The sequence below is a fragment of the Sceloporus occidentalis genome, unplaced genomic scaffold (assembly GCF_023333645.1).
Source record: "Sceloporus occidentalis isolate IW3139 unplaced genomic scaffold, rSceOcc1.0.p SCAF_10, whole genome shotgun sequence".
Classification (NCBI taxonomy): Eukaryota; Metazoa; Chordata; class Lepidosauria; order Squamata; family Phrynosomatidae; genus Sceloporus; species Sceloporus occidentalis.
This window is the reverse complement of record NW_028316990.1, coordinates 37,326,141-37,353,803: the sequence shown is the minus strand read 5'-3', so window position 1 is coordinate 37,353,803 and position 27,663 is coordinate 37,326,141. Positions and strand designations below refer to the sequence as shown.

The following is a 27,663-nucleotide window of genomic DNA, read 5'->3' as shown; positions in this document are numbered from 1 at the left end:
CAGTTTTAGGATCTTTTGGGTAGAAGTGAAAGGAACTGACATGGGGACCTTTCACAAGGAGAACATGTGCTTGGCGTCTACTACCAAGCTACGGAGCTGACCTGGCCTAGTACACTAGACCCTGAATAAAACTGTCCACTGACTAATCCCGGAGTGGGCATTGCTACCCCTTTGGGTGTTGCAGGAATATAACTTCTTAATCCTGCACCACTGATTATGCTGGCTAGAAGGATGGAAATAGCAGGCCAAAAACAGCTGGGGGGGGCACAGCTACCCATTCCTGGCTTAATATGATCTAAAAGGAAGAGGCAAACAAGAACACGGATCAGAAGGGAGCCCTAATATTTAACATCCTCAAGTGCAGTTAAAACATTGCTGTTTAAAGTTTTGAACTTTCTGGCGAACGCTGTATTGTAATATAGCTTTCTCCGGCGTGGTGCTTTATGTACTACAGTTCCCATCAACCCCAGTCAGTTGTCTTTTGAGGGAAGTCGTATTGCCTAGAACGTGAAAGTGAATTTCCCAGTAATAGCTTCCAGTAAGACATCTCATCCCCTCAATGGAATCTGCCAGCTGATGGCAAACTCCCTTCTCAATGAGAATGCCGTAAACCCGCCTGATGGAACTGACAACAACAAAAAGTGTAACACAACACCGAACAAGCGTATTCCAGGAACATGTCCCTCTCTACCAATGAATCGGAAGCAGCTAAGACTCAGTGGAGTGTAATGTCAGGAACCACTCCCCTTTGGGAGCAGCCTCCCAGTTCTTGAAAACTGACTGTAGGCAGAGAAAGGGAGGAGTTAGCCCTGGATTGCCAAGAGCAGCAGGAACTTTGTGAGTAATTTACTAGTGGAAAAACAAGTGCAGCACACACAGAGACAGAAAAAGGCACTGGGGCTGTGTAGATCCCCTGTGATCACAGAAGATGATCACTATGAATTCAAAGAGGGGAAACCCAGCACGCTCCGGCATGCGTTTCTCACCTGAAATGTTGTTTACTGGCCATGCTTGGACTCTGAAGTACAAAGGAACATGCTGCACAAACTGAAGGTAGGAGTTTAAAGAGGTTTTTGGTAGCAGGAGCGATGGAGAGTTTGAGGCAAAGGGCGGGGGAGCTGGGAGTTGTAAGGAACCACTGTCAATGTAAAAGAGTCAGTCGTGTTCTGCAAGCTTCAGAATTAAAATCTAGAGATTCAGAATGTCCTTTCCATGTCAAGACTAATTGTGGAGAAAACACTTGCAGCCATGCGCACAGAGATTACCTGCTTCAAGGCATTATTATTGTACTGTTTTGAACTGGAAAGGGTAACGCACTTAGCGCAACCACTCTCAAAGTACTACAGAACTGACTTTTCTGATCAGAAGGATAAAAAGGCCTGAACAGAGATACACCGGCTGGGTATTTAGCCAACAAATGCTTCTTTTGCAAACTTATACCCTGGTGTTAGAAGGAAGCAGGAGAAGAATCGGATTCTTTCCTTAAAAGATTCTTGCTCTGTGCTTTCAGCTAATTGATTTGCAATGACAATTTTGTATTCCAGATGCAAGAAAGCCACTCATTCTCAATAAAAGACTATGTTTGAGATTTAGCTATACGACGTAAGCCCTTTGAAATTAAGTTTGACATTTTATAAAACCTACAAACGCAGGAATCCCACTACACATAAAAATAAATTTTTATCAAAACTAGTGTAGTAGTACTAGTAGCGGTAGCATTAGTAATAATAACAGTAACATTTCTTTAAATATGGGCTATGGAGCGCAAGTCTGAGGATATGAAATGACATTCTGGTGGCAAGCAGCAAATGAGAGCAGATGAAGGTGATACAGATGGAATCAATAATAAATAAACAATAAATAATAAATAAAAATTTTATTTATATACCGCCCTTCTATATAACCAGGGCAGTGTACAGCATTATAAAATACATCAATAACAATACAATAAAACAATTACAATTACATTAAAAACATTCTAGCCAGCTTGCCACTGCTGGCATAGAGGAGGGAAGCACTAATTGGGGCCTGTATCAGGGAATGCTGATTTGAACAGGAAGGTCTTCAGCCCCTTTTTAAACTGGGCCAGGGGGGTGCATGCAATATTCATTTCTTTGACACAAGGCTACATAGCAAGCAGTATTTAGTAAACCGTGCCAAACACACTTAACTAGGATACTAGCCATCTTCAGATGGGGCAGCACTACAGCTCAGTAGTAAAGCATACATTTCACACCTTGAAAGCACTAGGTTTAACCCCATCATCTCCATTTTTTAAAAGGTACAGCTGGAAATAGACCTCTCTCTCAGGATAAACAAACTTGCATCAGATGAACAGCAGCTCGATTCCCTGCAAGTCAGCTTCCTGATGTATATATAAAAGTAATGGCTTTTATTATTATTTAAAGTTATTAAAAGCCGAAGTAGAAACTTGCACGCTGCCTGAGATTTTCAGATAAACTTAAAATTGTTCAAGACTCATAAAGTTAGCTATTCAAATGCCATAGTTTAATAAAAGAGGAAATTACTGTAAGCAGAAGCAACACGCCTTGAAATTAAGCTGCGACCAAAGCAATTATCCAAAGGTTCGTGTGGTGCTCCTGCAGGGAAAGAGCACCTTCTGCGAGGGGAAGATGGTTCTTCGAAATTATCCAACCATTTCTACACCTGATAAAAAAAGGCTTTGGAGCTGGCTTGATCCGTGAGATAGAAGAGTGGCGCATAATTGGAAACACAAACAAAGCACATGTGCTTTTTTTACAAGCTGTGTTATGTTGATCCAGGGCCAGGTTCTCCAGTTCTACACCAAGGCAACTCCTCTGACACCTCAGTATGTGCTTAAGTTAAGGGCTTCACAGAGAATGTTGGTTCTGAAATACCAACAGAAAAGAGAAATGTGGCAGATTTAGATGTCCTGGGAGAATGACGGAGACTCACTAGATCCATAAAGGAATGGAGTGTAAATCAGAAAGGAAGATTCCAGTATAAAGGATCAGAAAGCACCAGCCACATTAATATGCTAGATAAATGATTAATAAGATGACAGAGGACCATTTTTAATATCTCTTAAGTGTAAGTTATTAAGTGATTAAAGCTGTATTTATAGGGGGAAAGGTTACGTGAAAATACTTACCCATGGAAAATATTTTGCTCAAGTTCAAGTAGAAGCACAAATATACTATCATTTGAAGGAAGTATAGATAGTCCTAGGATATTTTCATCCGTTAGGGGTTGGGAAGTCAGTAGTGTAAGTATTGTGTATTTTTGATGTTTAGTAGGCTGCATCAATGGAAGTATAGTGTCCAGATCAAGGGACGTAATAGTGCCATTCTATTCTGCTTTGGTCAGGCCTCACCTTGAATACTGTGTCTAGTTCTGGGCTCCACAATTCAAAAAGGATGTTGAGAAACTGGAGCCATGTGTCCAAAGGAAGGCAACTGAAGTGGTGAAGGGTCTGGAAACCATGAAGCCCTATGAGGAGAGACTTAGGGAGCTGGGGATGTTTAGCCTGGAGAAGAGAATCTTAAGGGGTGATATGATAGCCCCGTTTAAGTATTTGAAGGGGTGTCATAATGAGGATGGAGCAAACTTCTTTTCTGCTGCTCCAGAGAATAGGATCCAGAATAATGGATGCAAGCTCCAGGAAAAGAGATTCCGCCTCAACATTAGGAGGAACTTCCTGACAGTAAGGGCTGTTCGACAGTAGAACAAACTCCCTTGGAGTATGATAGAGTCTTCTTCTTTGGAGGTCTTTGAACAGAGGCTGGATGGCTATCTGTTGGGGGTGCTTTGTGTGTTCCTGCATGGCAGAATGGGGTTGGACTGCGTGGCCCTTGTGGTCTCTTCCAACTCTATGATTCTATGTATGGTTAAAAAAGAGGGAAAAGGTGGGTGTTTCATTTGTTTTTGTTTGTTTAAAAAAGCATATTTACTTTGTCTTTTTCTTCTCTGTTTAGAAAAGCTGGTAACCAGCAAAGCCCTCTGCGAATATTGAGGTCACTATGTGGAGCTGTGAAGCTTTCAATGGTACCAAAACCACAGAGGACCAGCATCTCTGCCATGAGTTCCATCTCGTACTTTCCGTCTTTTCCCTGCTCTACCTCATCATCTGTTTCCCGATTGGCCTTTGCTATAACGCCCTCCTGGTCTTAGTCAATCTATACAACAAAGCAACTATGACCATGCCAGATGTTTACTTTGTCAATATAGCCATTGCTGGCCTCATCATCAATGCTATTGCACCAATGTACCTTCTGGGACCTGCCAGTACCAAATGGGCTATCTGGAGTTTCAACAATGAAGTCTACATTACCTTGCTTATCTTATTCAACGTATCCTCTTTGGTTATCATGTACTCGACTACCCTGCTCAGCCTGGACTACTACATTGAGCGTGCTCTGCCGCGAACTTACATGTCCAGTGTGTACAACACAAAGCATGTGTGTGGATTTATATGGGGGGGAGCTATGCTAACAAGCTTTTCATCCCTCCTCTTCTATGTCTGCAACCATGTGTCCACCAAAATCATTGAATGCTCTAAGATGCAGAACAAAGAAGCCGCTGATGCCATCATGGTTTTTATCGGCTACATCGTCCCATCCATTGCTGTGCTGTACGCACTTGTGTTGATTCTCCGAATACGCAAGGAGGCGACGCAACTGGACCAAGACACTGGAAGGCTGGATCCATCCGTGCACCGGCTTTTGATCGCAACCGTGTGCACGCAGTTCACTTTATGGACACCCTATTACATAACTCTTCTAGTAAACACATTAACTAGCATGCAAGGGAAAGTCATGGATGAAAATTACACTCGAGTATTACATTTTACCAAGGGACTGTCAAAGTTCTTGGCTTTTTCTAGCAGCTTTGTGATGCCTCTACTTTATCGATACATCAACAAAAACTTTCCGAATAAACTGCGAAGGCTGCTTAAGAAACTGCACTGCGGAAACCAAGGGTGCTCCCATGAACGCACAGTTGTTCAGCAAGTCATAACGTAGCTGCGAATGAATGCCGTGTGGAAAGCTTATTCTCCAGGATACTCTCATGTGGAGAACACCTAGCAAGGAGGCTGAACAAGAGACAGTTTGAATGCACACAGGTAGTAAAGATGTGTGGGAAACTATTGAGAAGCTGTCGGTGGGTGAGAATCCTTTGATTGCTGAGATTTTCAATGCACTGATTCAGTCGCACAGTATAAGCTTTGTTGTGTTAATCCTGTCTGGAGAAAATCACTAGAAGACCTACTCAAGGCTTTGGCTGAACATTTAGCACTTTGTAATCCTGTAGAGTTAAAAAGAGGTATTTTTATATAAAATAATATGATTATTAATTTTACAAAGTAGTTTTATTTCCAGGGGAGGAGAGCGCCTTTTTCGTTAAGATAACCTCCATTAATGATCAGACTGGTCAAACTGTGTAACAATCTAAACAATGAAGCACCAAGGATAACATTACTTTAATATTTAATTATATGTTCTCCCTAATTTTGCAATATTCTGATTTAAAAGAAAAAGTTATTTGAAATCTAAAATTGTGTGTTTGCAGACTTAGCTTTGTTTTAATGTACTTATATTTTTCTACAGTTAACAATGAACCAAAAAGAACAAAAACCCATTTATCTGTTTTTCTCGTTTTGCATTACAAAACATTTCAGTCAGTCACAGGTAGTCACTTTTAAAGGAAACAAAAAATTGCTTTACCTAGTAAAATGAAGGATGATGTTGATAAATGTTATGGTGAATATGAACAACCACAGAGTTAAAGTATCTATATTGCTGTTATGGTCCACAAACATTCATGAAGCCGTACTGCATTCTTTTAATTACTGAATAAACATGCTTACAATTTTCAAGGTATTATTACCTCTATAATGGGGAAAGGGGCAACTTTAAAGGTTTAAAAAATATAAATATACAGTCTAGGTATTGACAGATGGAAGAAATGGAAGAAAACACAAGTCAGTTTCTTACGAACCTGCACCACAGGTTGAGAAGAAAATAGTTTCTGAAATGCAAGAAGAGGAAACTTCTGATCATTCTAGCTCTTGGGGCTTTGTGCCGCTATGGACCAGGTTTGCTACATCCATATACAATGCCAATCCTTTCCAATATTGATATCAGATATAGTAAACCAGTATAAACAGAAAGCCTAGGCTATGTTCCAACAGTGAATAAGAAGTGAGTGTTTGATATACTCTTTCTAGTCCCATGGTTATCTCCAGAAGACCTTTACCAGAGGTCAAGAGACCCTTTAATGAACCCAGAAGGACTGCAGATGGAGAGGAGAAATCAGTCAATGCTCTGGCAATGGGAGCTTACAGACATGTCTCAGAAATGCTCATGATGCGCTCCACAGCAAACCACTTCCATCTTTGGCATACAGACACTTTGTGGACTGCTACACAAGCACACAGAGTGCAATGTACATGAAAAACGCCAGAACTAAAAATGATTCATCAGGCAAATAGATAATTCCTCTACTTTCTCTGATTTCATACAGGTACATTCTTCTCCAGAGAACCAACATGTTATAGTGATTTGAATGTTGGACTAAGGTGGTAAAATGGTGATGACAAAATCAAGGTTGGCTTTTGGGGATTTTTTTGTGGCCGGTTGAATCTGTGGATGCAGAATCCGTGGATATGGAGGGCTGACTGGGCAAACCTCCTCTAAACAAATATTGGCAAGAAAACCCAATAGTGTCAGAAATGACTTGAAGGCACACAACAACAGCATTCTTCTCCACACCTCTGATCCTTCTATTAGTAAAATGCATTTTTTAACATCCTGTGGTACCTCTTTTAGTTTCACTGTTTATAGACTATGTACTGTTTAAATTCAGGATAAAAAGGTGAAAGAAACAACCATGATCTTTCTCCTTTCGCACTCTCCAGGTCTCTCTTCAAATCCTCTTCATACGAAGCAGAACTATCTTTTAAAAGTAGATTTTGAGTCATTTCCTCATGTCTCCAGTTTCACTGACTGTTTTCTCAACATCTCTGGATTGCAGACAGTGCTGTCTACATGTTTTGCAAAGGCAAAGCTATGCTTAATGTACCTTATGTGCTGAAGATGACATTCTTTTTATGGAATTATACACACTGCTTCCACAACAGAGCAGTGAATGTGAGTAGATGGCAAGGCATCTGCATGATAGAGACAGCTGTCAAGAGATTCTGAGGCTTGAACTAGGATACATGGACAAAGAGTCACATTGGCATGGTGAGCAACCTCCAGTCCTATGGAGGCTCAGAAATCAGGGCTCCTCTCAAGCAGAAAGAGGAACATCAATGCCTATCATGAGCAAGATGAATGAAATCTCAGGGCTGACGCCTGAAAGACACATTGACTTTGCCAAAAACACAATATTTTTGCCTCTTATCCTTCAAGCATGTAGTTCCAAGACTGCAAGAGATCCTAGGTTTGCAAACACCTGCAGTCCATGTCAGAACAGGATACTGAGCCCTGACCTTGTCCTGAGACATATACTGCACTTCTTTTAAGAAGACAGTTGTGGCAATAATGGCACTTTGTGTTTTCATTGAATTGGGTGAGGACACTAAAGTCCATGGCTCTCTTCTGCTCTTGCCACCACACAACCCTTAACAGTATTAGGAGGTATTTCTAGCTGAGTGGTTATCAGGAGTGAGAGGTCACGAAAAATAGGACGCGATTTCGCAATTTCTATTGTGTGTTTGTCAGCGCAATGCATTAAATCATCAGACGGTGTTAAGATGGTGTTGACCAACCTTTGTTTGCAAATCCAACTCATAAAAATACCTTAACAGAACAAAGCTGTGATTGCATCACTGAAGCAATGGCTATCCTAGTTTGCAGTATCTACGTAGTATTCAGCCCTGCATACGATACATTGCTCACAATGGCCTTTTCTGTTTTTAGGCATGAAAACTGCGTGCCGCAAGAGCCTTTTATTGTCTTAGTCTTTTTTACCAAGTTAAAGCTTCTTTTTTCAATAAGATTTTTTTTAATTCCAACATGTTACTAGATTTTTAAAATGTCTCTGTTGTGTGAGTCTAAGCATTGTAAAAGCAAACTACGGTGAATTCCTGTTTGAATTCCACAGTTTCTTAAATTTGCAGGAAAATGTTGTTAACTGTATTTGCTACTCAAATAATTCCATGCTTCAGAAAACATATATTTAGCGCTAATTTCCCAGCTGTAAAGTACTGTGCAGTTTTGGTTTCCCTTGACGTTTTGTTGGTAATTTGTGCAATCTCATTTATGTCCATTCTGACATTAGCCCATCAAGTTCAATGAGGGTCCCCTGCATCTTGCATTTTGGGCATGTTTACATGAAAGGATGTTCAGCTGCGCCAACTCACAAGTGTGCACCAAACTCACAAGTGTGCTCCAAAGCTCTGGGCTTAGTGAAATGAAAAATGAAGTACTTTTGGATTCATGGGAAAAAATCAGTCACTTTTGTTTTGGTAATGGATGCTATAAGCTACTAATATTGGGAGCCTGTGTCTTGTATTTTGAGCTATATGTGTACAACATGTTTGCGTATTTCCTTCAGAGTAATTGTGATAATTTCACAATTTGTGTTTTCCCACTGGCTCTTTTCCATAGGGAAAACGGGGTGTTTGTGGTACTTGTGTGATAAAGACTTTGGATTTCCTTAGGTGAGAGCTTGATCTTTTAGTTACATCCCAGATGATTTACCACAAACTACCTTTTTGCCATCCTTATCTCTTTAAGATGGCAAACATGAATTCCATTCGTCACAGACACTTTCATAAACGTTGCGTTTGTGTGACGTTCAGCTAAGCATAGGGCAAACCTCCTCTGAACAAATCTTGCCAAGAAAACCCCATGATAGGGTTGCCATTAAATCAGAAACACTTGAAGGCAAACAACAACAAGATTTCTAAACAGGCAACAAGTAGGCAGCCTTTACAGCAATAAAAAGCAGCCAGTGTTAAGAGAAAATACCAAGCCTTAAAAGAGAAGCATTTCTAAAAACTAGAACAGAAATCTGTTGTAATATTTCAAAAGCTTATGCGTTATCAAAATGTGGGGCAGTTCCATTTCAATGCCTGAAGCTTTCCAGTTACTTTGTAAATATGAGCCAAACTGTATAGCATTATAATGAGCATTACTGTATATTCGCAAAGAGAATCCGTCTACTGATGTAAAAAGAACAATTTAAAGAATTTATTAAATTATTTCCTAAGATACCAATGTATTGCCATTTAAAAGAATAAACTTCTCGAGTTCTTTGAGGTGTACTGTATACAGATTTGTGACTACAAGAGTGCCATTATTAACAGTATTATCGTCTCAGAGTGATGATTAGTATTTTTGGGAAATGCTTGATGATTCCTAGGTCTCCTTTCAATGGAGGAGATAGTTATGTCAAATCAATAAACAAATAAAGCTCCTTAAATGCTGGATCCACTTGTTTCACTGCTGCAATCCCTTTATTTCAAGGTTCATTAAAACTGTATTGGATATAAAATGCCAAACCACCTCTTGCATCAGGGACGTCTTGCCCCCAAACCAGAAGCCACAAGGCCACCAAGACAGGGCCTTTATTTTAGTGAACCCCAAATTATTAATCTCACATTCACTTCCTTACTCCTTTACTAACATGTCAGGAGACGGTTGTGCTAAGGGCCATTATTTTTGCCGCATCTATATTAACACAGCCCCCCCCCCTTTTTTTTAAAGAAGTGAAAGGGACAGATATCTATTAGCTCTATTTGAAACCTGAGCTTCCCTAAATTACCATTTTAGATCTCAAGTTTCAGAAATGTATTCCTAGTTCCCAGAAGCCGCCAGCTATGGATATATATCTTGAAGGACACCACTTAGAGATATCATTAGATATGGGAAGCAGTACAGACAGAGATTAGATTATTATTAACTTCATCACCAAGAACCAGCACCACATTGCAGAGGTGCAAGAATAAAAAGCATCCAGTAGAGAGCAGTGCCCACTCCGATTAAAAGTATGTCGAGTCTGGGCTTAGAATTGGGGATGAGGCCCAACGCCAGCTATTTGAAAGCAGAGGTGCAAGAGAGAAAGAGAAAGAGAAAGTAAGCTGATGAAACCTCTCACTCTCACACCCTCAGATTTCCAGTCTGGCTTGCCCTTTTCCATCCTTATCCTAATCCCAAATGGCAGCAGGAGTCTCAGAAAAACCCCACTGAGTGGGTCATCAGCATCTGCTGAAGCCCCTCACAAACAAGGACCCAAAAGACCTCAGACCAAATGAAACCTCCTCTGATGAGAGGCAGCACCAGGGTAAATATTTGAAGGTGCGTCATCTTGAGGATGGAGCAAGCTTGTTTTCTGCTGCTCCAGAGAATAGGACCCAGAGCAATGGATGCAAACGATAGGAAAAGAGATTCCACCTAAACATTATGAAGAACCTCCTGACAGTAAGAGCTGTTTGACAGGGGAAGATGCTGCATTGGAGAGTGGTGGAGTCTGCTTCCTTGGAGGTTTTAAACAGAGGCTGGATGGCCATCGGCTGGGGCTTTGATTATGAGTTCCTGCATGGACTGGATGGCCTTTGGGGTTTCTTCCAGCTGTATGAATCTATGAATATCTCCTGAGCCAAATCCAGAAGTTCCTTCTCCAGAATTCATTCACCTATGTGCTCAAGGGGCTTTCAGTACAGAGCCCCCAGCTGATCCTTTTTGGCTTTCTTGTCCCAGCTCTTACCCTTCTTCATAATATCTGGGTTCTCGGGTACTGCAACAACAACATGTCAAGTGGATGAAGCTCAGATCCAACAGTGCAATGCCTGACCAGGAGCCCAGGCTCTTTATCCGTGAGGTCTTCACTGGGCAAGCTCTTTGGTGCAGTTAAAAATTACTGGTGGAATAAAAGAGCTATGAATCTTAGGTATAAACCAGGAAATAGCTATGGGTGGCTTTCGGCAAGTCTCTCCCTGTCTCCGGCTCAGCTCTCACTTGGAACAATATTGGGACAATAATATTCACTTACCCTAAAGAATGGTTGAAATGATGGTAAGATAAGGCATATGAAGTACTATAAATACTCCAGAGGAGGACACAAGTGCTTAATAATGTGGAACAAGCTTCCCCTTGGCCGGAGATTGTCCCCTAAAATGAGCAACTGTAAGGGAAACTATTATCATAATCTTTGGAGCCGGGCCATAATGTCAGAAGTGTCCCCGCTGGGATCACAGCAGTGCCTTGGAGATGAGAAAGGAGGAATTAAACCTCCCACTGATTCTAACTTTGTTCAATACTTACCTTAACAAGGACTGCAACCTCCTAAACTGCAAAATAAGCTAGCCCTAAAGTGTCTTTCAATTGTGTAATTGGTTTAAACAACATCTATAAAATATTCACTGCTCCGCAGCCTCCCTCCCCAAAAGCAGCCCTTGTTTGGCAACCGAATGAAGTGACCTCATATGACTGGATCCTATGATGATTCAACCAAATCAAACAAAGATTACATAAACGTTGAAGGAGAGCTACGCTTGAGAAGAACGCTCACTTCTGATTCCTTCTCTCCATTTCAAAGAACGACAGTAGCTTTTGGACAGAACTCTGCAAGCAAATGCCTTCTCCATGCAAATGAAAACTGTTTAAATTTTTGTTTTATTCTATCTTTTTGATCATATGCACCATTAAGTAAAAGTCACTGTAGGCCAGGGTTACATATAAGGGGTTATGTGTATGATTGTGGACAACTGTGGGCAGCTCAGGAGCTCCGTGGGACCATGAAGGCCACAGCTACTGGCCATCTCCAAAATCTTCTTTTGACTTTTTTCATTAACCCTCATCAGGGGCAATTTTGCCATCTTTTGAGGTTTCCCTGGAGAGTTTCATGCTTTGAGGAAGGTCTTCTTTCAGTCATAATGCAAACCAGAAATGCCTGTTTTACTTCCTGACTGAGCAAGGGCCTCTCCTGGGATTTAAACAGGCCAGTCATCTTCAAAACACTTAGTGATGTCTGGGGACATGAGGACATTTTAGGGTAGCGCAGGGGACTAAACATGTCCTGGGGGAGCCTTATGCGTTTCTCAGGATGCACTTACCCCATTCTTGGCCCAAGAGGCTAGGAAAATGTAACACAAGTCAGAGATTAAAAGAATTTAACATATCAAACACATCATATAAGTATTTATTTCTTATTTATTTATTTATTTATTTATATTACACATTTCTCCCAGAGTTGCGCATACCAGAAAGCTACAATAAACAGCAGCTGTCTACAGACGGCAAGCTCACACTGGAGTTGTGAAGTGGCCATATGAAATAGCAATAAGCAGTTCAGCTGCTTAGTAGGTGATGGGATAATACATCCAGGGAGACAGCAGTGGCGTTTTGAGCATGGACTAGGATTGTGGGGGACCAGGGTTCAAATCCCTGCTCAGCTATGGAAACCCACAGGGTGACCCTGGACAATTCACGCTCTCTTGGTCTCCATGGAAGGCAATAGGAAACTGCCTCTGAATAATTCTTGGCAGGAAAACTCTACAGCCAGCCTGCCCCAAGCACAGGTTTGCCATCCATGGATTGGAGCATCCGCGGATGGCACGGCCCCATCTCTCAAATGGTGGCAATGGCAGCAGAGCCATGCATATGTGTGGCGCCATTAAAAACAATGAGACTTGAGGTCCATGTTTTTTGGCGTCCGCACAGGACTCCAGAATGGAACCCATGCAGATCCAAAAGGCCAAGCATACTATAAGATCCTTTTAGAACCACCATAAATCAGAAACAACTTCAAAGTACACAACAATAGCAATGTATCGTGGACAACACACACTCCAGTTAGATTTCCAAGGCAGAAACCTTCATTCTCAAACTTTTAATTATAATCAAAGTCTTCATTATCAGTCTCTGAATGTGTGATGGAGAAGCTTGAAGGACTGGATTTAATATAATGTTATTTTTCTCATACTTGTAGCATTTTTTTAAAATGCAAAACATCTTGCCTCAGAAAATATACCTTTCAAGTACCAAGCAAATACGGGCAGAATGCCTTTATGTTTCAAATAAAAACCAAACGCTAAGCAAGAAGCCACTGGATGGCCTCACATACTCAAAAATATATGGCTAAACACTACTTTTCTGTTCTGAAGTACCGAAATATCCCCCTGCGTAAGACAGCGTGAATTTCAAAGTCACATGATGGAGCCATATGCCTGCTAAAGCAGCAACGTGTATGGTTTGAATTACTCTGAAACCAAGTCTGGTTCCCCTACAGAACTGTAGGTTTTTGTAGTCTGAGTTTTTCAAACCAAAGACGTCACTGCAATCCAGGAAGCTGAGGTTGCACTAAAACTGTTATTTCCCTCTGAGCAGCAATTATCTTCCATCAAGCGGATCATAAAGAGAGCCCAAGCCTGTTGCATCTGCAGAACGTTTTCCTTCACAGGTAAGTTCTCTGCTTTGTTTTAAGCCTGAAGTATTTTTCACCACCAGCGAAAGCCAAAAATATTGTACTCACAGAGCTCTGGACTTCTAACCCTCCCTCCCTCCTTTCCCTAATACTTTTAAACTGTGCAAACAGCCTACAAATATCACAGCTGGGGAAAAAACGTACATTGTTGTTTTTTTTAAAGAAAACCTAAATAGAATTGGATTTTTTCCCTATTGGGATCCTTTTATGAGGCATGATAAATAATCAAAGTGTCACAGTTTTTAAACGTTGCAGAAGCCAGATGCTTCAACTATTTAAACAGAGAGCAGGGGGAAGGGGAATCGTCTATTTGCACTAAACGGGAATGTTGCCTTTGCTATTTTAGATGAAAAAAGGAACTAAGTGTTGCACACATCACATATTTTTTAAACACAGCATTGTTGACATTCTTCTATGTATAGGATATATTTGTTCCTCATTTTTAGAGACATTTGTGCAGAAATAATTGCTGCCCCCCTTCAATTCTCATTGCATTCAACTGTATAGCAATTTCTTTCATCCCTTCCATGCATTTTGTTCCTAGAAGAAAACCACTACATAACACAAGAACTATGCAGGAACCTTTTGGCTAAAACATATAAGCATTAAACGGTTAAAAACAGCACAGATCCGTCGTGAACGGCTAGCCGTTGTGTGCCAAACTTTCTGTGGACGAAGTATGTCTTTTTCTTGTACAGCAAAAAAAGAAAAGAGAGGTGGGTAGGTCTCTCTTGTACTGAAACCTCTATACAAAAATAGCTTCGGTTTCTAAAACAAGGCTTCCTAAACATAGTGATGTAGCTTGGAAGCTTTCAAATAAGCTGTCAGTTAAAGCCATTAAAGTGAAGTCCCCAGACTTGAGTGTTGTAAGCAAACGCACGCAGGGGGAAAATAATTCCGACTCCTGGCTTTCTCTCTCTCGAGATTGACTCTGTGGTGCTTGCGTCCCGAACCGTCTCTTGTGTGTCGCGGGGAATGGTTCAGCTCCATCTATTGGCAGCAAGGGATCATTTATGAGCCCAGAGCCTGAGAACAGGATTCCAGGACATTTTTACCTTCATTGCCAAAGCAAATAAAGCTTAACACACTAGCAGCACAGTGCCTCAAAAGGGCTCTGGATTAAAAACGGAGTGGCCAGGCAAAGTCAGGAGAAGAGGGGGAAAGGAAGAACATGAGCTGGGAGAAAATGTGATGAACAAATCGAGGAAGGAAAATAGTTTAAAGGAGAAAAAACATTTGCAGTCACCCTCCACATTTGTGGTTTTGGCTTTTGCGGATTTAATTATTCACGGATTTGATTAAAAGGTTCTCTCTAGCAATCTCTAGGTCCTCCGGCGTGATTCGACGGTCAACCTCTGCATCTGAGGAAGTAGACTTGAGTCTAGGAAAGCTCATGCTGCCAACTTCTTTCCTTCAGTTAGTCTCAAGGGTGCTGCAAGACCTCTCTACATTCTGGAGGACCTATATTCCTAGAAAGAACACTTCTCTAGGCATTTGTAGGTCCTCCAGCACAATTCTATGGTCAACCTCTTGAGCACAGAAGGACCTAGAGATTCCTGGAGAGGTATTCTCTCCAATATAAAAAAGGAGTGTTCTTTTATTTGCAGTTTTCCCACTTCCGCGGGGGTCGTGTGCCCCTAACCCCAGGGAATGTGGAGGGCCCACTCTAAAAGAAACAAACTGCATACTGGTGCTCCCTTTCCCATAGTTGTAAAATATAGGTAAATACTATTCCCTTGCTTTAGTGAGATACTATATCCTAGCAAACTCCTGAGTTCCCCAGTTCTAAAACAGGGGTTCTTCAGAGAGAATATCAGGATTCCTTAAAATACAGTGTGCCCATTACCTCCCATATTTCCCTGCATGCAGCATAAAACTGCATCTGGCTTGTTCTACGACAAAGACTCATTTAATGTGAAATATCTGCAAGATGAATAACTTCTATAACCTGAATGCACACCTTAGATCACTTTGCAGAATCTTCTACTCCAGTGGTTTTCAACCTTCCTAATGTCATGACCCTTTAATACAGTTCCTCATGTTGTTGCGACCTCCAACCATAAAATTATTTTCATTGCCACATGCAAATATGTGTTTTCCAATGGTCTTGGGAGACCCCTGTGAAAGGGACGTTCAACCCCCAAAGGGGTCCCGACCCACAGGTTGGGAACCACTGCTCTACACCTTATTGATTCCTATGGCAAAAATGCCCAGAAACCTCAACAGTCAAATTAAAAGTGGAAAGAGCTCCATGAAAGCAGAGAGTATGAAGACCACCAGCTTGCACTCAGTGTATTCTGAATAAATCTCATGAAATGCCAGTGTTCTAAAGCAATTAATTCAGTAGAAACCGGTAAGTAAAGCAAAAGGATGTGGCAGTGATGCAGCTATATGCAAATACACCGTGAATCACTGTAATAAAATGGGCCATCATGCTATGCAATCAAAGAGAGCAAGGTAAATATTCTTTCCCCCCAAAAAAGTAATGTTCATTAAACAGCCTTACAGCCAATATACTTGCATTGAGGGTGGGAGATTGGTATGTGCCATTGGTATGTGCCATCATGCAAGTGCTCCAAAAGTGGCTTAGAAAGATTAGCAATAAGTCCCCCATCTATGGGTGTATAATCTCAAAGACATTAGAGAAAAATGAAAAAAGGACTTGGCAGGAAGAGGAAAAAGAAAATTAGGTACCACTTCTTAGTAACAGATTTCTGGCATGGAAGATGAAGCACTTTATGTTTTGGAGGGGGGGATACAACCCCTCCGTGGCCCTCGATCCTCAGGCCGAGGACAGGGCCAGAGTGTGCTGACTTCCAGCTCATTATTTTAATCACCTAACGGCACAGGCTTCAGCAGATCTACTATTCTCAGTAAGTGCTTTTCTGTGGGATTTTTCCACCATAACAAACTCCCAAGTGATTTTTCACTCCGGCGTGTATTAATGAAGTAGAATTCATATTGGTAGCTTGAAAGGAAAGGGACTAATCCCATTTACATCAAAATCGTAATTCCTCACTGAGCGCTAGCAAATGACTGTCAGTGGAGCAGACAAATCCCCCTCTTCCCATGCATACACACCATTTAGTCTTATGCCTTGTGTGCAGTATTTTTACACCTAGTATTTTGTGATTCACTTTCACACAGTAGCGGTAAAGCAGCCTCGTTTTAGCCATGCTTACCTTCCTGTTTCTAGCTGTGTACTTGGAGACAAAGGTGCCTAGTCACTCAAGGTGCTTCCTCCACCTTCAATACATACTCTAGAGCAAGTATCTTGAAGGTTACATCTAGAGTAATACAACCAGAGCATGATATAGAAAGGAAGGCATGCTGAGGTGCACAAAACTACCACTGAAGCAACAATGATCAGATACACTATCTAGCAAGTAGCAAGTACATTTCTATACCGCTTATCAGTGAACTAAGCACTCCCTAAGTGGTTTACAATGTGTAAGCTAGTTGCCACCAACAATCTGGATACTCATTTTTGCGATCTACGGAAAGATGCCTGGCTGAGTGGACCCTGGAGCCCCTGGAATCGAACTCATAACCTCGCAGCTGCTGTACAGGCATTTAACCATTGCAACAGCAGGGCTCCTCCAAGGAGCTCACACCAGAGCATACAGTATTTTCCATCCTTGTCATAAATACCCTGTAAAGAAAGGTTAGATTAACACAAGGCTGGAACACATGTGGCCTTCCAGATACTGTTGGACTGCAACTCCCACCATTCCTCACAGTTGGCTATGCTACTGTCCAACAACATCTGGAATAAGAGACTGTGACTACTGCAAAGTTACCCAGTGAATTTTGGCTAAGCAGGAATTTGAACCTCCAGTCCAGTTTAGTGAATACTAAGACAGCCAATGTGGTGCAACGGTTAGTGTTGGAATTTGACTGATGTTTGATGACAGCCTTCAAATCCTTGCCTTGCCACAACAAAGATGAGATGACTTTACTGAAATACTTCAGTTGCTCTAATGCACTGCAGAAGATTTTTATGAGGACACAGAGAAGGAGGCTTTCAAGGAAGGCAATGTAAAAATGTAAGAGATGAAAAATTCAGAGTGAATACTACATAAACTATTCCACTTCACACACAGATACTCATATCCAGATAACTGAATATGTATGATCTTGTTACTGCATTTTTATAGTGGGTTTTAATTTCTAGATATCTATCCCCAAACAAGACAGTTCCAGCTACATATGAGGATATATGTTTTGGAATAAAATAGTAAGATTGGATCCAGACTGATTGAAAGGTCCCGTTTTAGTCCCTGTTCTTTCCAATTTTATATTGGGTTAAAATAAACCAACATAGGGAGCCGGTCTAAAAAGTCTCTGATCATACCAGGTACTGACAAAACATGCATGGCTCTCCAAAATAAAGAACAGGAGCAAAATCTGGGACTTTCTGGACTTTTTCATGAGTCTGGATATGCCCCAACATAGAGCTCAGCTCTGATCATGTTTACTTAGAAATGGGCTTTGTTGAGTTCAAACGATTTACTCCCAAGATAACATCCCAGTTCAGAGAAAACATGGAGTAGCAGTGTGAAGGGAACCTATTCTTTCATGCTTTGCTTCCTTCTAAGAAGGACCTCTTTGGCCACTGTAGGAAGTGGGATATTACACTAGCTGGACCTTTGGTCCTACCCACCAGGGCTCTTTGTATATTATATTGCTCTTTCTTTGATGGACATAGGACTGAACCCTTAAATTAATGGTATAGCATAAAGTGCAGAATTTCAACAGTGACAGAACTCTATTAAAGAGACATAAGCCATGGAAGAAAGCCTTATGGAGGAACATTATTCCATTATTAGATGAGACTCTATGGAAACCTCTGATAAGAAAAAGACCCAAGGCATTGCAGTGCCCCAGCAATTCATTGTATAGATACACTCAGCTTGAACAGATCAGCTTTGCATATTATTGAATGATTTGAAGAAGCCCCTGTATTAAATCTGGGGATTAATGCAAAAACTGAAATGCTTATGTTACAAAGGGAACAGAAGATGAAATACCAAACATAGCATGCTATATATATTTAATTGCAGATATGCAGAAACATTTTTAATGCCAACGCAAAGCGTGGGCAGTACAAACTAGCTTTCGAAATGTGCTAATCATTTTTTAAAGCTCCACATAGTTTTCTACATTATTTTAAATATGAAATGTTTATCCGATCGCAAGACAAGCCATATATCTTCTTTTTAAAAAAGCCAGAGTAATATTGGCAACAGATTCCCTCTGACAAACTATATGGAAATCACCTTTTTTGATAATGAACAAATTGTGCTTTTAGGTGGCCAATAGAATTACATGTTCCATATTTATTGCAGTCATTTTCTGTACAGCAAACAGCCATTGAATCTTTTTTACGTCGTCTATTATTTGCTTAAAGGGAAAAGTGAGGCCTTCTCATGGCAACAGAATCATGATGGCAGCACATGATTGAGCCATTACAGTTAATTCCCTCTCGGCTTCACCTTAAGAAACTCCTATCTTTAGGAATTTATAACGGCTATAAACATAAACATGCACACAAAGAGCCCAAAGTTAGCAAATAATCAGATAATGGTGCTAAAACTTTTTAAGTTTGAAAGAAGCAATATACTTTCCCCGATCCCTAGTAACTCCACCAAGCTCTTTAAATAAAAAAGCCCCATTACTAATGTTGTGGATTGGTAGTTTTCACAACTAATGTAAAACATCTATTGTTCTAAGAGAAACTCTTAGACACATTACAAGCACTGGGAGGACAGAAGCATCCTCATCCTCATCCTCATTTTTATTATCACCATCTTTATTTATACCCCCCTTTTCCCAAAAACCAGCAGTCCTTTGTGCCAGTGTATACATAAGATGAATCTGAAATGATGGCAGGACCAAACAGAAGCTAGAAAGTAGAATATATTTAGTTTTTCAGAAGTCTAGTGTGTGACATACATCATTTTCCTGGCTGGCTGACAGTATATCAGGACAGGTTAGGCTTTGACCGTTATAAACATCAAGCCATTCTGCATGAATCTCGAAGCCATAAACGGTATTAACACCGTCCATGAGTCAAGGAACTATGCAATTAATTCTATGCGCTGAAGAAAGAGAGGGAGAGAAGCTTTGGAGTTATCTGAATAGCAGCCCTCCTATATTGCAAGAAATCAAGGGGAATTTAAAAAGCAATTTATAGGAAGATGTGGCAGAGGGAGGGTATAGGTAGGAACACAGAAAACTACCACAGATCAGACCAGACGACAGGCCCTTCTAGCTCAGCACCATGAATGCGGGATGATCTGACATCAGTCCCAAATCCAAACCACACTGGCTGCATCTGCACTGCATAAATAAAGCAATCTGATTCTGCTTTAACTTCCATGGCTCAATGTTGTTACAGAATTCTGGGAATTGTAGTTCTGTGGGACGTTTAGCCTTCTCTGTCAGAGAGCTCTAGTGTCACAACTACATTTCCCAGAATTCCACAGCACTGAGCCATGGCAGTTAAAATGGTGTCAACCTGGATTATTTCTGTACTGTGGATGCAGCCACTGAGAACCAATGCATACATTACAGAGGCCTGATACAGACAGGCCAGAATAAAGCTGCTTCAGGTCTCTTTGGAGGTATGCTGTTTAAATGATGCATGGGTCCTAAGAGTCCGGAAGCTGTGCCAAAGCTGCGCTCCAAGCACTAAGGATTGGAGTGTGGCTTTGGCGCGACTTCCGGACTCTTAGGACCCATGCATCATTTAAACAGCATACCTCCAAAGAGACCCAAAGCAACTTTATTTTGGCCTGTCTGTATCGGGCCAGAGAAAGTGAGCACTATGCATTTCCACCTCCATTTAACTACAGTGCTTCTGTAATGCTCAAGGAGGAAATACCAGTCAGTAGAAACAAACTCTCCCCCAGCTCATGTGAACATCCTTCAAAAACAGTAGAAATATATGTCTTTTTGTGTGAAAAGAAACAGCTGTCTCATAACAGAAACTGCACACAGGGGGTGGGTTCATGTGCTGCTTCTCCAAGCTCACAACCTATGGAAGTTCGACCGCAACCTCAGTGTGACAGGAACAGAAAGCGATGCTTTCTGACAGGGCACACACTGCTACTGTTTCCCATAGGAGGCTTGGATTACATTTTCCCAGTCACTCATTTTACTTTCCTTTCAGCTTGCAGGACTTCCAAGAAACCACAAAGATGGTCTCTCATAACATGACATGGATAAAGTACCCGAGCCACAGCCAAGACTCCAATATTGAAGACATCATATTTTCGCAACATGTAACCTCCAGACTGATGCACGGCTACATTGCCCTCTTTGTGCCAACTGGTTTAATCGCCGGACTCATTATTTTGGGCATCTTCGTCAAGAACTACCTGCAGCACGCCTTAAAGAAATTAGACATCATGATTGTCGCTCACACTGTCAGCAGCATCTTCATGATTCTTCTTTCGCTCACTATCATCACAAGGCCAGCCTATCTCAGAGTATCCTACTTGGAATGTGGCACTCTGTCTTTCTTCTTCAACTTGAGCTACTTCAATTCTCAGTACCTTCGCATATTGATGATGCTGAGCTTCTTTTTCAACAAGCACCCGCCCCAGAATGCTTGGATTAGTAAGGCCCACCAAAACACAATGGTATGCATTGGATTTGTATTGATATGTGCCTTTTGCGTGACACTGATAGTGGTGGCGCTGCTGGGCGTCACGAATTACCACGAAGACACAGACTGTCAATTAGATCCTTTATTTGCATGGCCAGAGTATGAGATTATTAAATTTACCTTTGGCTTCTGCATTCCCTCTCTGGGCAAACTAGTCTGCTTTGCTCTGTCGTTTGTTAAAAAAACCCAGACAGAAATCAACCGCTCAAGACAAAACGTTCACCCTTATTTGGCTGTTTTTGTTATCACAATAACCATGTTTGCGTGTCGCCTGTTTTACAACATAATGCTTCTCTCTAGGACTGTCTTAAAGATACACAGAAGCGTAGGGACACCCCAACATGAGCTGACCATGAATATTGCCGAGATCTTGCTGTTCAGTGAAAGCTGCCTTAGTTTGCTAATCATACTTTTCCTTCATAAACCATGCAGGAGCGGCTTATTGAATGTTGTAAATAAACTTACGAAAGTCTGCAGGAGACACGACAGCAACAGTGCTCTTGAAATACGTGAATTTCATACCGAAGTTTCATCTCTGCCTTCTGAAAATGAATCACACTGACTATGATCTTCCAAATTATTAGCATTAAAGAAAATAGCCACATATCTGCTTACATGAGGAACCAGAAGGAACAAAAGTCTTCCAGCCTTCTTTACTCCTAAAGCTTGGCTACTGAAGAAGAGATGTGGACAGCTATGAACCATCGCAAGCTTTGCAAGTGTTGTCATTACATGTTGAGCCTTTGCTTTTGTACAGACAGCAGAGTATGGACAGCTTGGTTGAAGAGCTTTTTTCAAGAGAACTGTTCGCTTTATTTCTATCATGTATTTTCATTTTTCTATTTTTTGATGATGATGAAGTTTACAATGAGAGTGGCTGCATGCAGGATGAAGAAGTGGAATGAAAAGACTGCATGGGAGAGAGAAGTAAGATGTCAGTGTAGTTGCTTATCGTCTGTAAAACTGTACATTATTCTACTAGTGCCTCTGTTATACTGACAACATCAACTAAAATGTCAACCACCCTGATCCACCAACTTCAAAGGTTCTGATCTACATGTATTTGCAAGGGATACAAGTCACTTGTGGAGAGGATCCTCTTCTTTGATTTCTAGTCATTGAGACCAGAATCTCAACTCTATTTTTTCAGTCCTAAGATTTGTAAAACCAATCTAAGGAAAGGTGAGATTGCTTCTAAAAGGCTTTCCAGTGCATGGGACCAGACAACAATGCAGATAACGACACAAGAACATGCAATCTTGTTGAACTGGACGTCCTCCGAAGCATCAAGCGTACTAAAAGGAACAGAAAGGAGAACTAAAGGGACATTGCTTTTTGCTGGTAAAGCACAGCTCATTTAGACTGCCTAGCTACAACTAAAAAACCGCTGCACTATTGGAGATAAAAAGGGCTTGCTTTGAGTGGAATGGGAGAAAGGTGTTACTTCTGCAAAGCAAAACTGTTGTTCTGAGCTTCAGGCAAATTAATTGTCTGGGGTTAAGGCGGGCTTAAATATATTAGGCAAACGTTTGCAAGAGACCCAAACAAGGTGACAAAGAGCATTAACAACTTGAAAGGTCTACAAAGGGAGCTACTGAAGGCAATATGGCATCTTAGAAGAACACAGTGTCCTTATGATGATTCTGACCCCTTTAAAAAGGTTATGGAGAGAAAACTGAAACTATGCCAATAACCATGGCAAGAAAACCCTAAAGGCAGTAAAGACAATAGCTCTTTCATTAAGCGATGCAATAAACAGAATTCTAAGAGAGTTTTGTAATTTAAAAAACTGACATGAACAGAGGAACCAGAAGTAACATCTAACAGGGCGATAGCTTTGCATGCAGATCATTATCTGATGGTCAACAAGTTACACTGAAAGATTATGATGTAACCTAAGAAACAATGTATAATCTAAACTCAATGTTTCTTAAATTACATCTTAATTCGGCAGAACTAAAAAACACAATCCATCCATAAGAGGCCAAAAAGGTGGCTTTTTTCATTTATGCTACACATAAAGGAATCTTTTGCATGCCCATTCCCTTTCTCTACCAAAATGTATTCTACCCAGGATGCACAACTCAAATGAATAATGTAGGAAGAGTGGACACAGCCCTCTAAGAAGATCACACTCAGACATTTGACTGTGTTGAACTCATGAGGGAATCATGTGTTTCTTACAGAAGGAACAAACTACCTGTGTTGTACACTGAGAATGTTTGATGATGAAAAACGTCAGGCTCAGTCTCTTTGATTCCTAAAGTGTGTGCACATGGACGCACGTGTGGCACACAACACATCCTTCAAAGCCAAATGAAGTAAAGCCTAAGTACATCTAACCGCGTGTCTCTCACATTCATGCATTCTCAGCCTTGCTTCTGTAAGTTCCTCAAAGTGGGGGCACGTTTTTGTCCTTGATCCTTTCCTACTCCTGTAAAGCGTTATGTTCACTTATGTTATCATACACATCATTATATTTAAGATGAATACAGTGAGTTTATACATTATATTTAAGATGAATATTTAAATACATTATATTTAAGATGAATACTAGCCATCTGTAGTTTGGAGCTCTTGCAGATGGTGGCATGTCCCTGTGGGCACACTAATGTGTGTGCAGTGCCACCCACTGACTCATATGGGCTTCAGCTCCCATGGTTTTCCCCATCCACAGAGGTGGGGGAAATGAAACCTCTGCAAGAAGGGCCCACTGCATTAATACTCTGATATCTCATGAAAAAGAACTACTTGCCTGAATAACTTTCAGAAACAGTCTTCCAGGCCTACCACTGCATTGAACGTTTGGGTGCAGTCACACATTATGATCGCTGTCAGAAACAGCACTTCATTTATTATCATTATTATGTCTTCCTCCCAGTACAGAGACTCAGGGCAGCTACCAAGGTTTCATCGCCAATGTTTCCTGGAGAAATCATCATTTACAGTATAGAAATGATACAACTGCTGCTGAATGCACTGAGTTTGGTGCTGCAATAAGTCCGTGCGCCAGGAGAGGGCTCAGAGGATGCTGCCTGGCTGACACAGACTGATGTGGGGCAAAGCACTTATGCTCTGTTCTACTAACCCACTGCCCATCTTTCTCACAGAGGGATGTGGGAGCCTTGTGTGCATATATACACACCTCTCTGTGCACAGAAAGGCCTTATATAATGCGAGGATTGTTGGAGAGGTGTTGCATGTTGTAGTTGAGGACACCACAGTCCCTTGCAACATGTTAGCAAGAGCTTTACTAATGCATCTTAAGCTAACTGACACAGGAGACTGGCAATACTTGTTCCCATTGACTACAACTGTTTCTTTCTCTCCTGGAGGTTCTGGAGAGATTGGAAGCAGATGGTTCAGGGACCAGCACCAGTCCATGCACCCATCACTTTGAGAAACATGTGGCAGAAATATCTAATTTCAAAGACAGAAGCCACGTTTGCCTTCATTGCAACAGAATCCCCAAATATAATGCTTTCATGGGGATGTGTGAAAATAAATGGGTGGTTATGGGGCATAAATACAGGTCAGGACTAAGCATGCCCTCCCACCCACCAACCGAGAACCAGCTTAGTTCTGCCTTGCATCCTAGTTCTTCCTCACACTAAGAGATGACAGACTGCTAGGAACTGGTTTTCAAGTGGGGCGAGGGATTATATGTATCTGGATAAGCACAACAAGTCAAAACTGTTGTTCAGTTCTCTAAATGTGAATCAAATTCAATTTTTCCCCACCATGTACAACGTTAATAAACATTTCTAAAAATATTTCTGCAGCCTAAATGATTTTCCAATTATTACAAAATTCAATTTTATAGTAAGCACAAACAGGAAGCTTTTCAGCGTTGGGATATTTGTTCCAGTCCTGAGAAAATCTACCTGCTGCTATTCAACTGCCCTTAGCCTCTTCTTTTTTTCCCCTGCAGCAATTAAGGAAATGCTATTATAGTAACCCAGGAGCTTAAATGGGGAAGAACATCACCAACATCCAAAGATGAGCAAGGATGGCTAGTCTGAATACACATTAGCTCTTTACCTGGAGCCTGTGGGACCTGATATGTTTTTAATATCCTATTTTTTTTCTCCTGGGGCAACTGTAGCTCAAATTTCAGTTGGCTTGAGGGAGAGCAATAGCTGTTACTTGTGGTAAAATCAAGTATACCACTGTGTTCTGCACTCATCCCTTGCTGATAAATCTAACAGATTATGAATGTTTGTGTCTTGAAGTATTGCACACCTTTTGCAGATGATGCAATGGATAAAAATGTGGCTAAATTCAAATAGTGTCATTTGGCACTAGTATTTAATGATAGTGGAAATGGAATATTCTTCCCTGTTCTTACTCTCCTGTAGGGCCACGAAAATGTTCCAGTGGGTTTCCTAGCATTTAGAGGAGGTTTTAGGGTGCACTGGGGCTCCTGGGAAGGAGGTACACCAGTCTGATCCAGGCCTAGGTCTGCAATGCTTAACTGGTATACTCAATGAACACAAACCTTATTGGGGAGAACAATTTTAGAAACATTAACAACCCACGGCTGACAAATGCTACAAGGAGCATTTCCTCCTTCTCTCACACACAAAATGCTTTTGAAGATCCAACTCAGTTTTAAAACCAGTTTTCCCTGAAGTTTTCTAGGCCACTTTTGTTCAGAGGCAGTTTGCCTTTGCCTTCCTCTGAGGCTGAGAGACTACGACTTGCCCAAAGTCACCCAGTGGGTTTTTGTGTTTGTGCAGAGATTTGAACACTGGTCTTCAGAGTTGTAGTCCAATGCTCAAACCACTACATCACACTAACTCTTTGATTCTGCCGAGGAATAAATAGTGTCCTGATATCACAATGTGCAGATAACATGGCTAACATTCTGATTATGTCTGAATGTGGCAGAACATTTCAGTCTCCCTGACCATTCCATCTCAGACTTCAGAACAGCAGTCACTGAACAAAAGAACTACAAAGATAGACTGGAAAGAGAAACTGCAGAATTGGGGTTCATCCACAAACTACAATCCCTCAGCAATGGATTTAACAAAGACAATGGTTTCCTTACTCACTACACACACTTCAACACTATCTGACCCCATCCTCATGGGGGTGCCCTACATTCATCTATTCCCCTCACCACAGGCTAGTCCCATCGCAAAACTGGATCTGCCAGCTCATCTCCACGCACAGAGACCAGTTTCCTACGCCTTTGTGCACTAACTGGACATGTAACTTCATTTTCATACACAAAGGGTTTGTAATTTGCATTAACATCCTCACATACCAATGGTATATATATGTCTGTGCCTGGCTTCCACTCCACCAAATGCATTTGAGGAAGTAGACTGAAATCTACGAAAGCTCATTCTGCCAATTTCTTTCTTTCAGTGAGTCTCAAAGGTGCTACAAGATCTCTCCACATACTGAATCTACAGACTAACACGGCTATATCTTTGAATTCTGATTATGTATGTAAAAATGAGCAAAAAAAAAGCTTTTCACACAGGAGACAGATATTATTATGCACAGAAAGGGGTGCTTGACACACAGAAAACTGAAACTAAAAGAAGACAGATCCCCCTCACACAGATATATAAACACAAACCACAGTGAAGGCTGCCTCTGCTGAGCACAGCAGCCCTAGCCTCAGTCCCTCGCAGTGAGAAAGCAGGACCCAGTGTGGCTGAGCGACTCTTCACTTCCCACAGTCAGCGGAGCAATTCTGGCAGCCGCCAGGTGGAGTTTGTTCAGTTGTCAAGCAGTTTCCTTCGGAGGCAGATGAAGACCAAGCCTCCACCTGCTGCATCAGGATTTGGAAGCACTATCGACACCCGGAGTGGATCAGCCTGTTGAGTCTGTTCCAGAGAAATGATCTCGATGGTGAAGGCTGCAAGGCAAGATGTCGTGCTTTTGAGGACACCTTCTGAGCTTACTGAAAAATAGAGGCAGTTAAGAGAAGGATTCACCTAAAGAGGGTAGGACAAACTCTTTATTCCTTAGCTTCACTTGCAAGTTCCCTTAATATGCTTCTGTTTTCGCCTCCCTTGTTAATAAGTTCTCCATCTGTTGAAGGCATTGCTTTTTAGCTGAGTCTATAAAAATGATGCTCGGTGTACTGGCATCTAAGCATGTTTTTCCTTCTGTATGAAATAGGATTCCCAAAAGCAAACAATGGATAAAAAGACAAGAGGCAAATATCCCAAGGTATTTTAAAATATACAGACTAAACCAGCAAAGAAAAACAAGCCAGCAGAAATGGGTTTCAAATCCAGCATAGTCTTTAAAAAGCTGAACATAGACTGGAGAAACCCTGAGCATCAGTACAGCTCTGTTTTCTTGGTAAGACTTGCAAACAGGTCTGAATTTGTTGCTATAAAGTACTTTGGTTTTTTAAAGAACTCTGATAGAAATAGAAGATGCTTTTAGGTTTCTGACTGAACTGTACCAGTAGCAGCCTGCAGTACAATCCGCTATCATTTACTTGTAAATGGTGACTTTACCCATCGTTGAATATAAACCATCTTACTAGTGGTTGGAAGAAAACCAGCTCTGGACCAGTTCATGCCTATGGATGCAGAGGAGGAGAAGGT

General features: G+C 41.2%; 3 protein-coding genes across 9 annotated transcripts in view; 2 read left to right on the top strand and 1 right to left on the bottom strand.

The window, feature by feature from the left end:
• LOC149306498 (G protein-coupled receptor 146-like) overlaps positions 1–9,418 on the top strand; it is a 33,566-nt gene extending 24,148 nt beyond the window's left edge. For 2 of the 5 annotated variants that reach the window (XM_089539515.1, XM_089539518.1), the window contains one exon: positions 3,957–9,418. In XM_089539515.1, the coding sequence (XP_089395641.1) occupies positions 4,002–5,003 (1,002 nt within the window). In that variant the 5' untranslated portion in view covers positions 3,957–4,001 and the 3' untranslated portion in view covers positions 5,004–9,418. Of the gene's footprint in view, positions 1–825; positions 1,054–1,956; positions 2,383–3,956 lie in introns of those variants that run through there. The other 3 variants (XM_089539519.1, XM_089539520.1, XM_089539516.1) reach the window with 3 other exon arrangements.
• Positions 1–27,663, bottom strand: part of LOC149306495 (protein cholesin-like) — a 91,705-nt gene that overhangs the window by 47,960 nt on the left and 16,082 nt on the right. The gene's annotated exons all lie outside the window — the stretch shown is intronic.
• LOC149306497 (uncharacterized) lies at positions 20,616–21,676 on the top strand. Its single transcript, XM_089476787.1, has one exon. It carries the CDS (start codon positions 20,616–20,618, stop codon positions 21,645–21,647), a length of 1,032 nt encoding a protein of 343 aa, XP_089332913.1. The 3' UTR covers positions 21,648–21,676.

Excerpts from the sequence above, each read along its gene's own strand:
- LOC149306497 (XM_089476787.1), top strand. The coding sequence starts at position 20,616 with ATGGTCTCTCATAACATGACATGGATAAAGTACCCGAGCCACAGCCAA.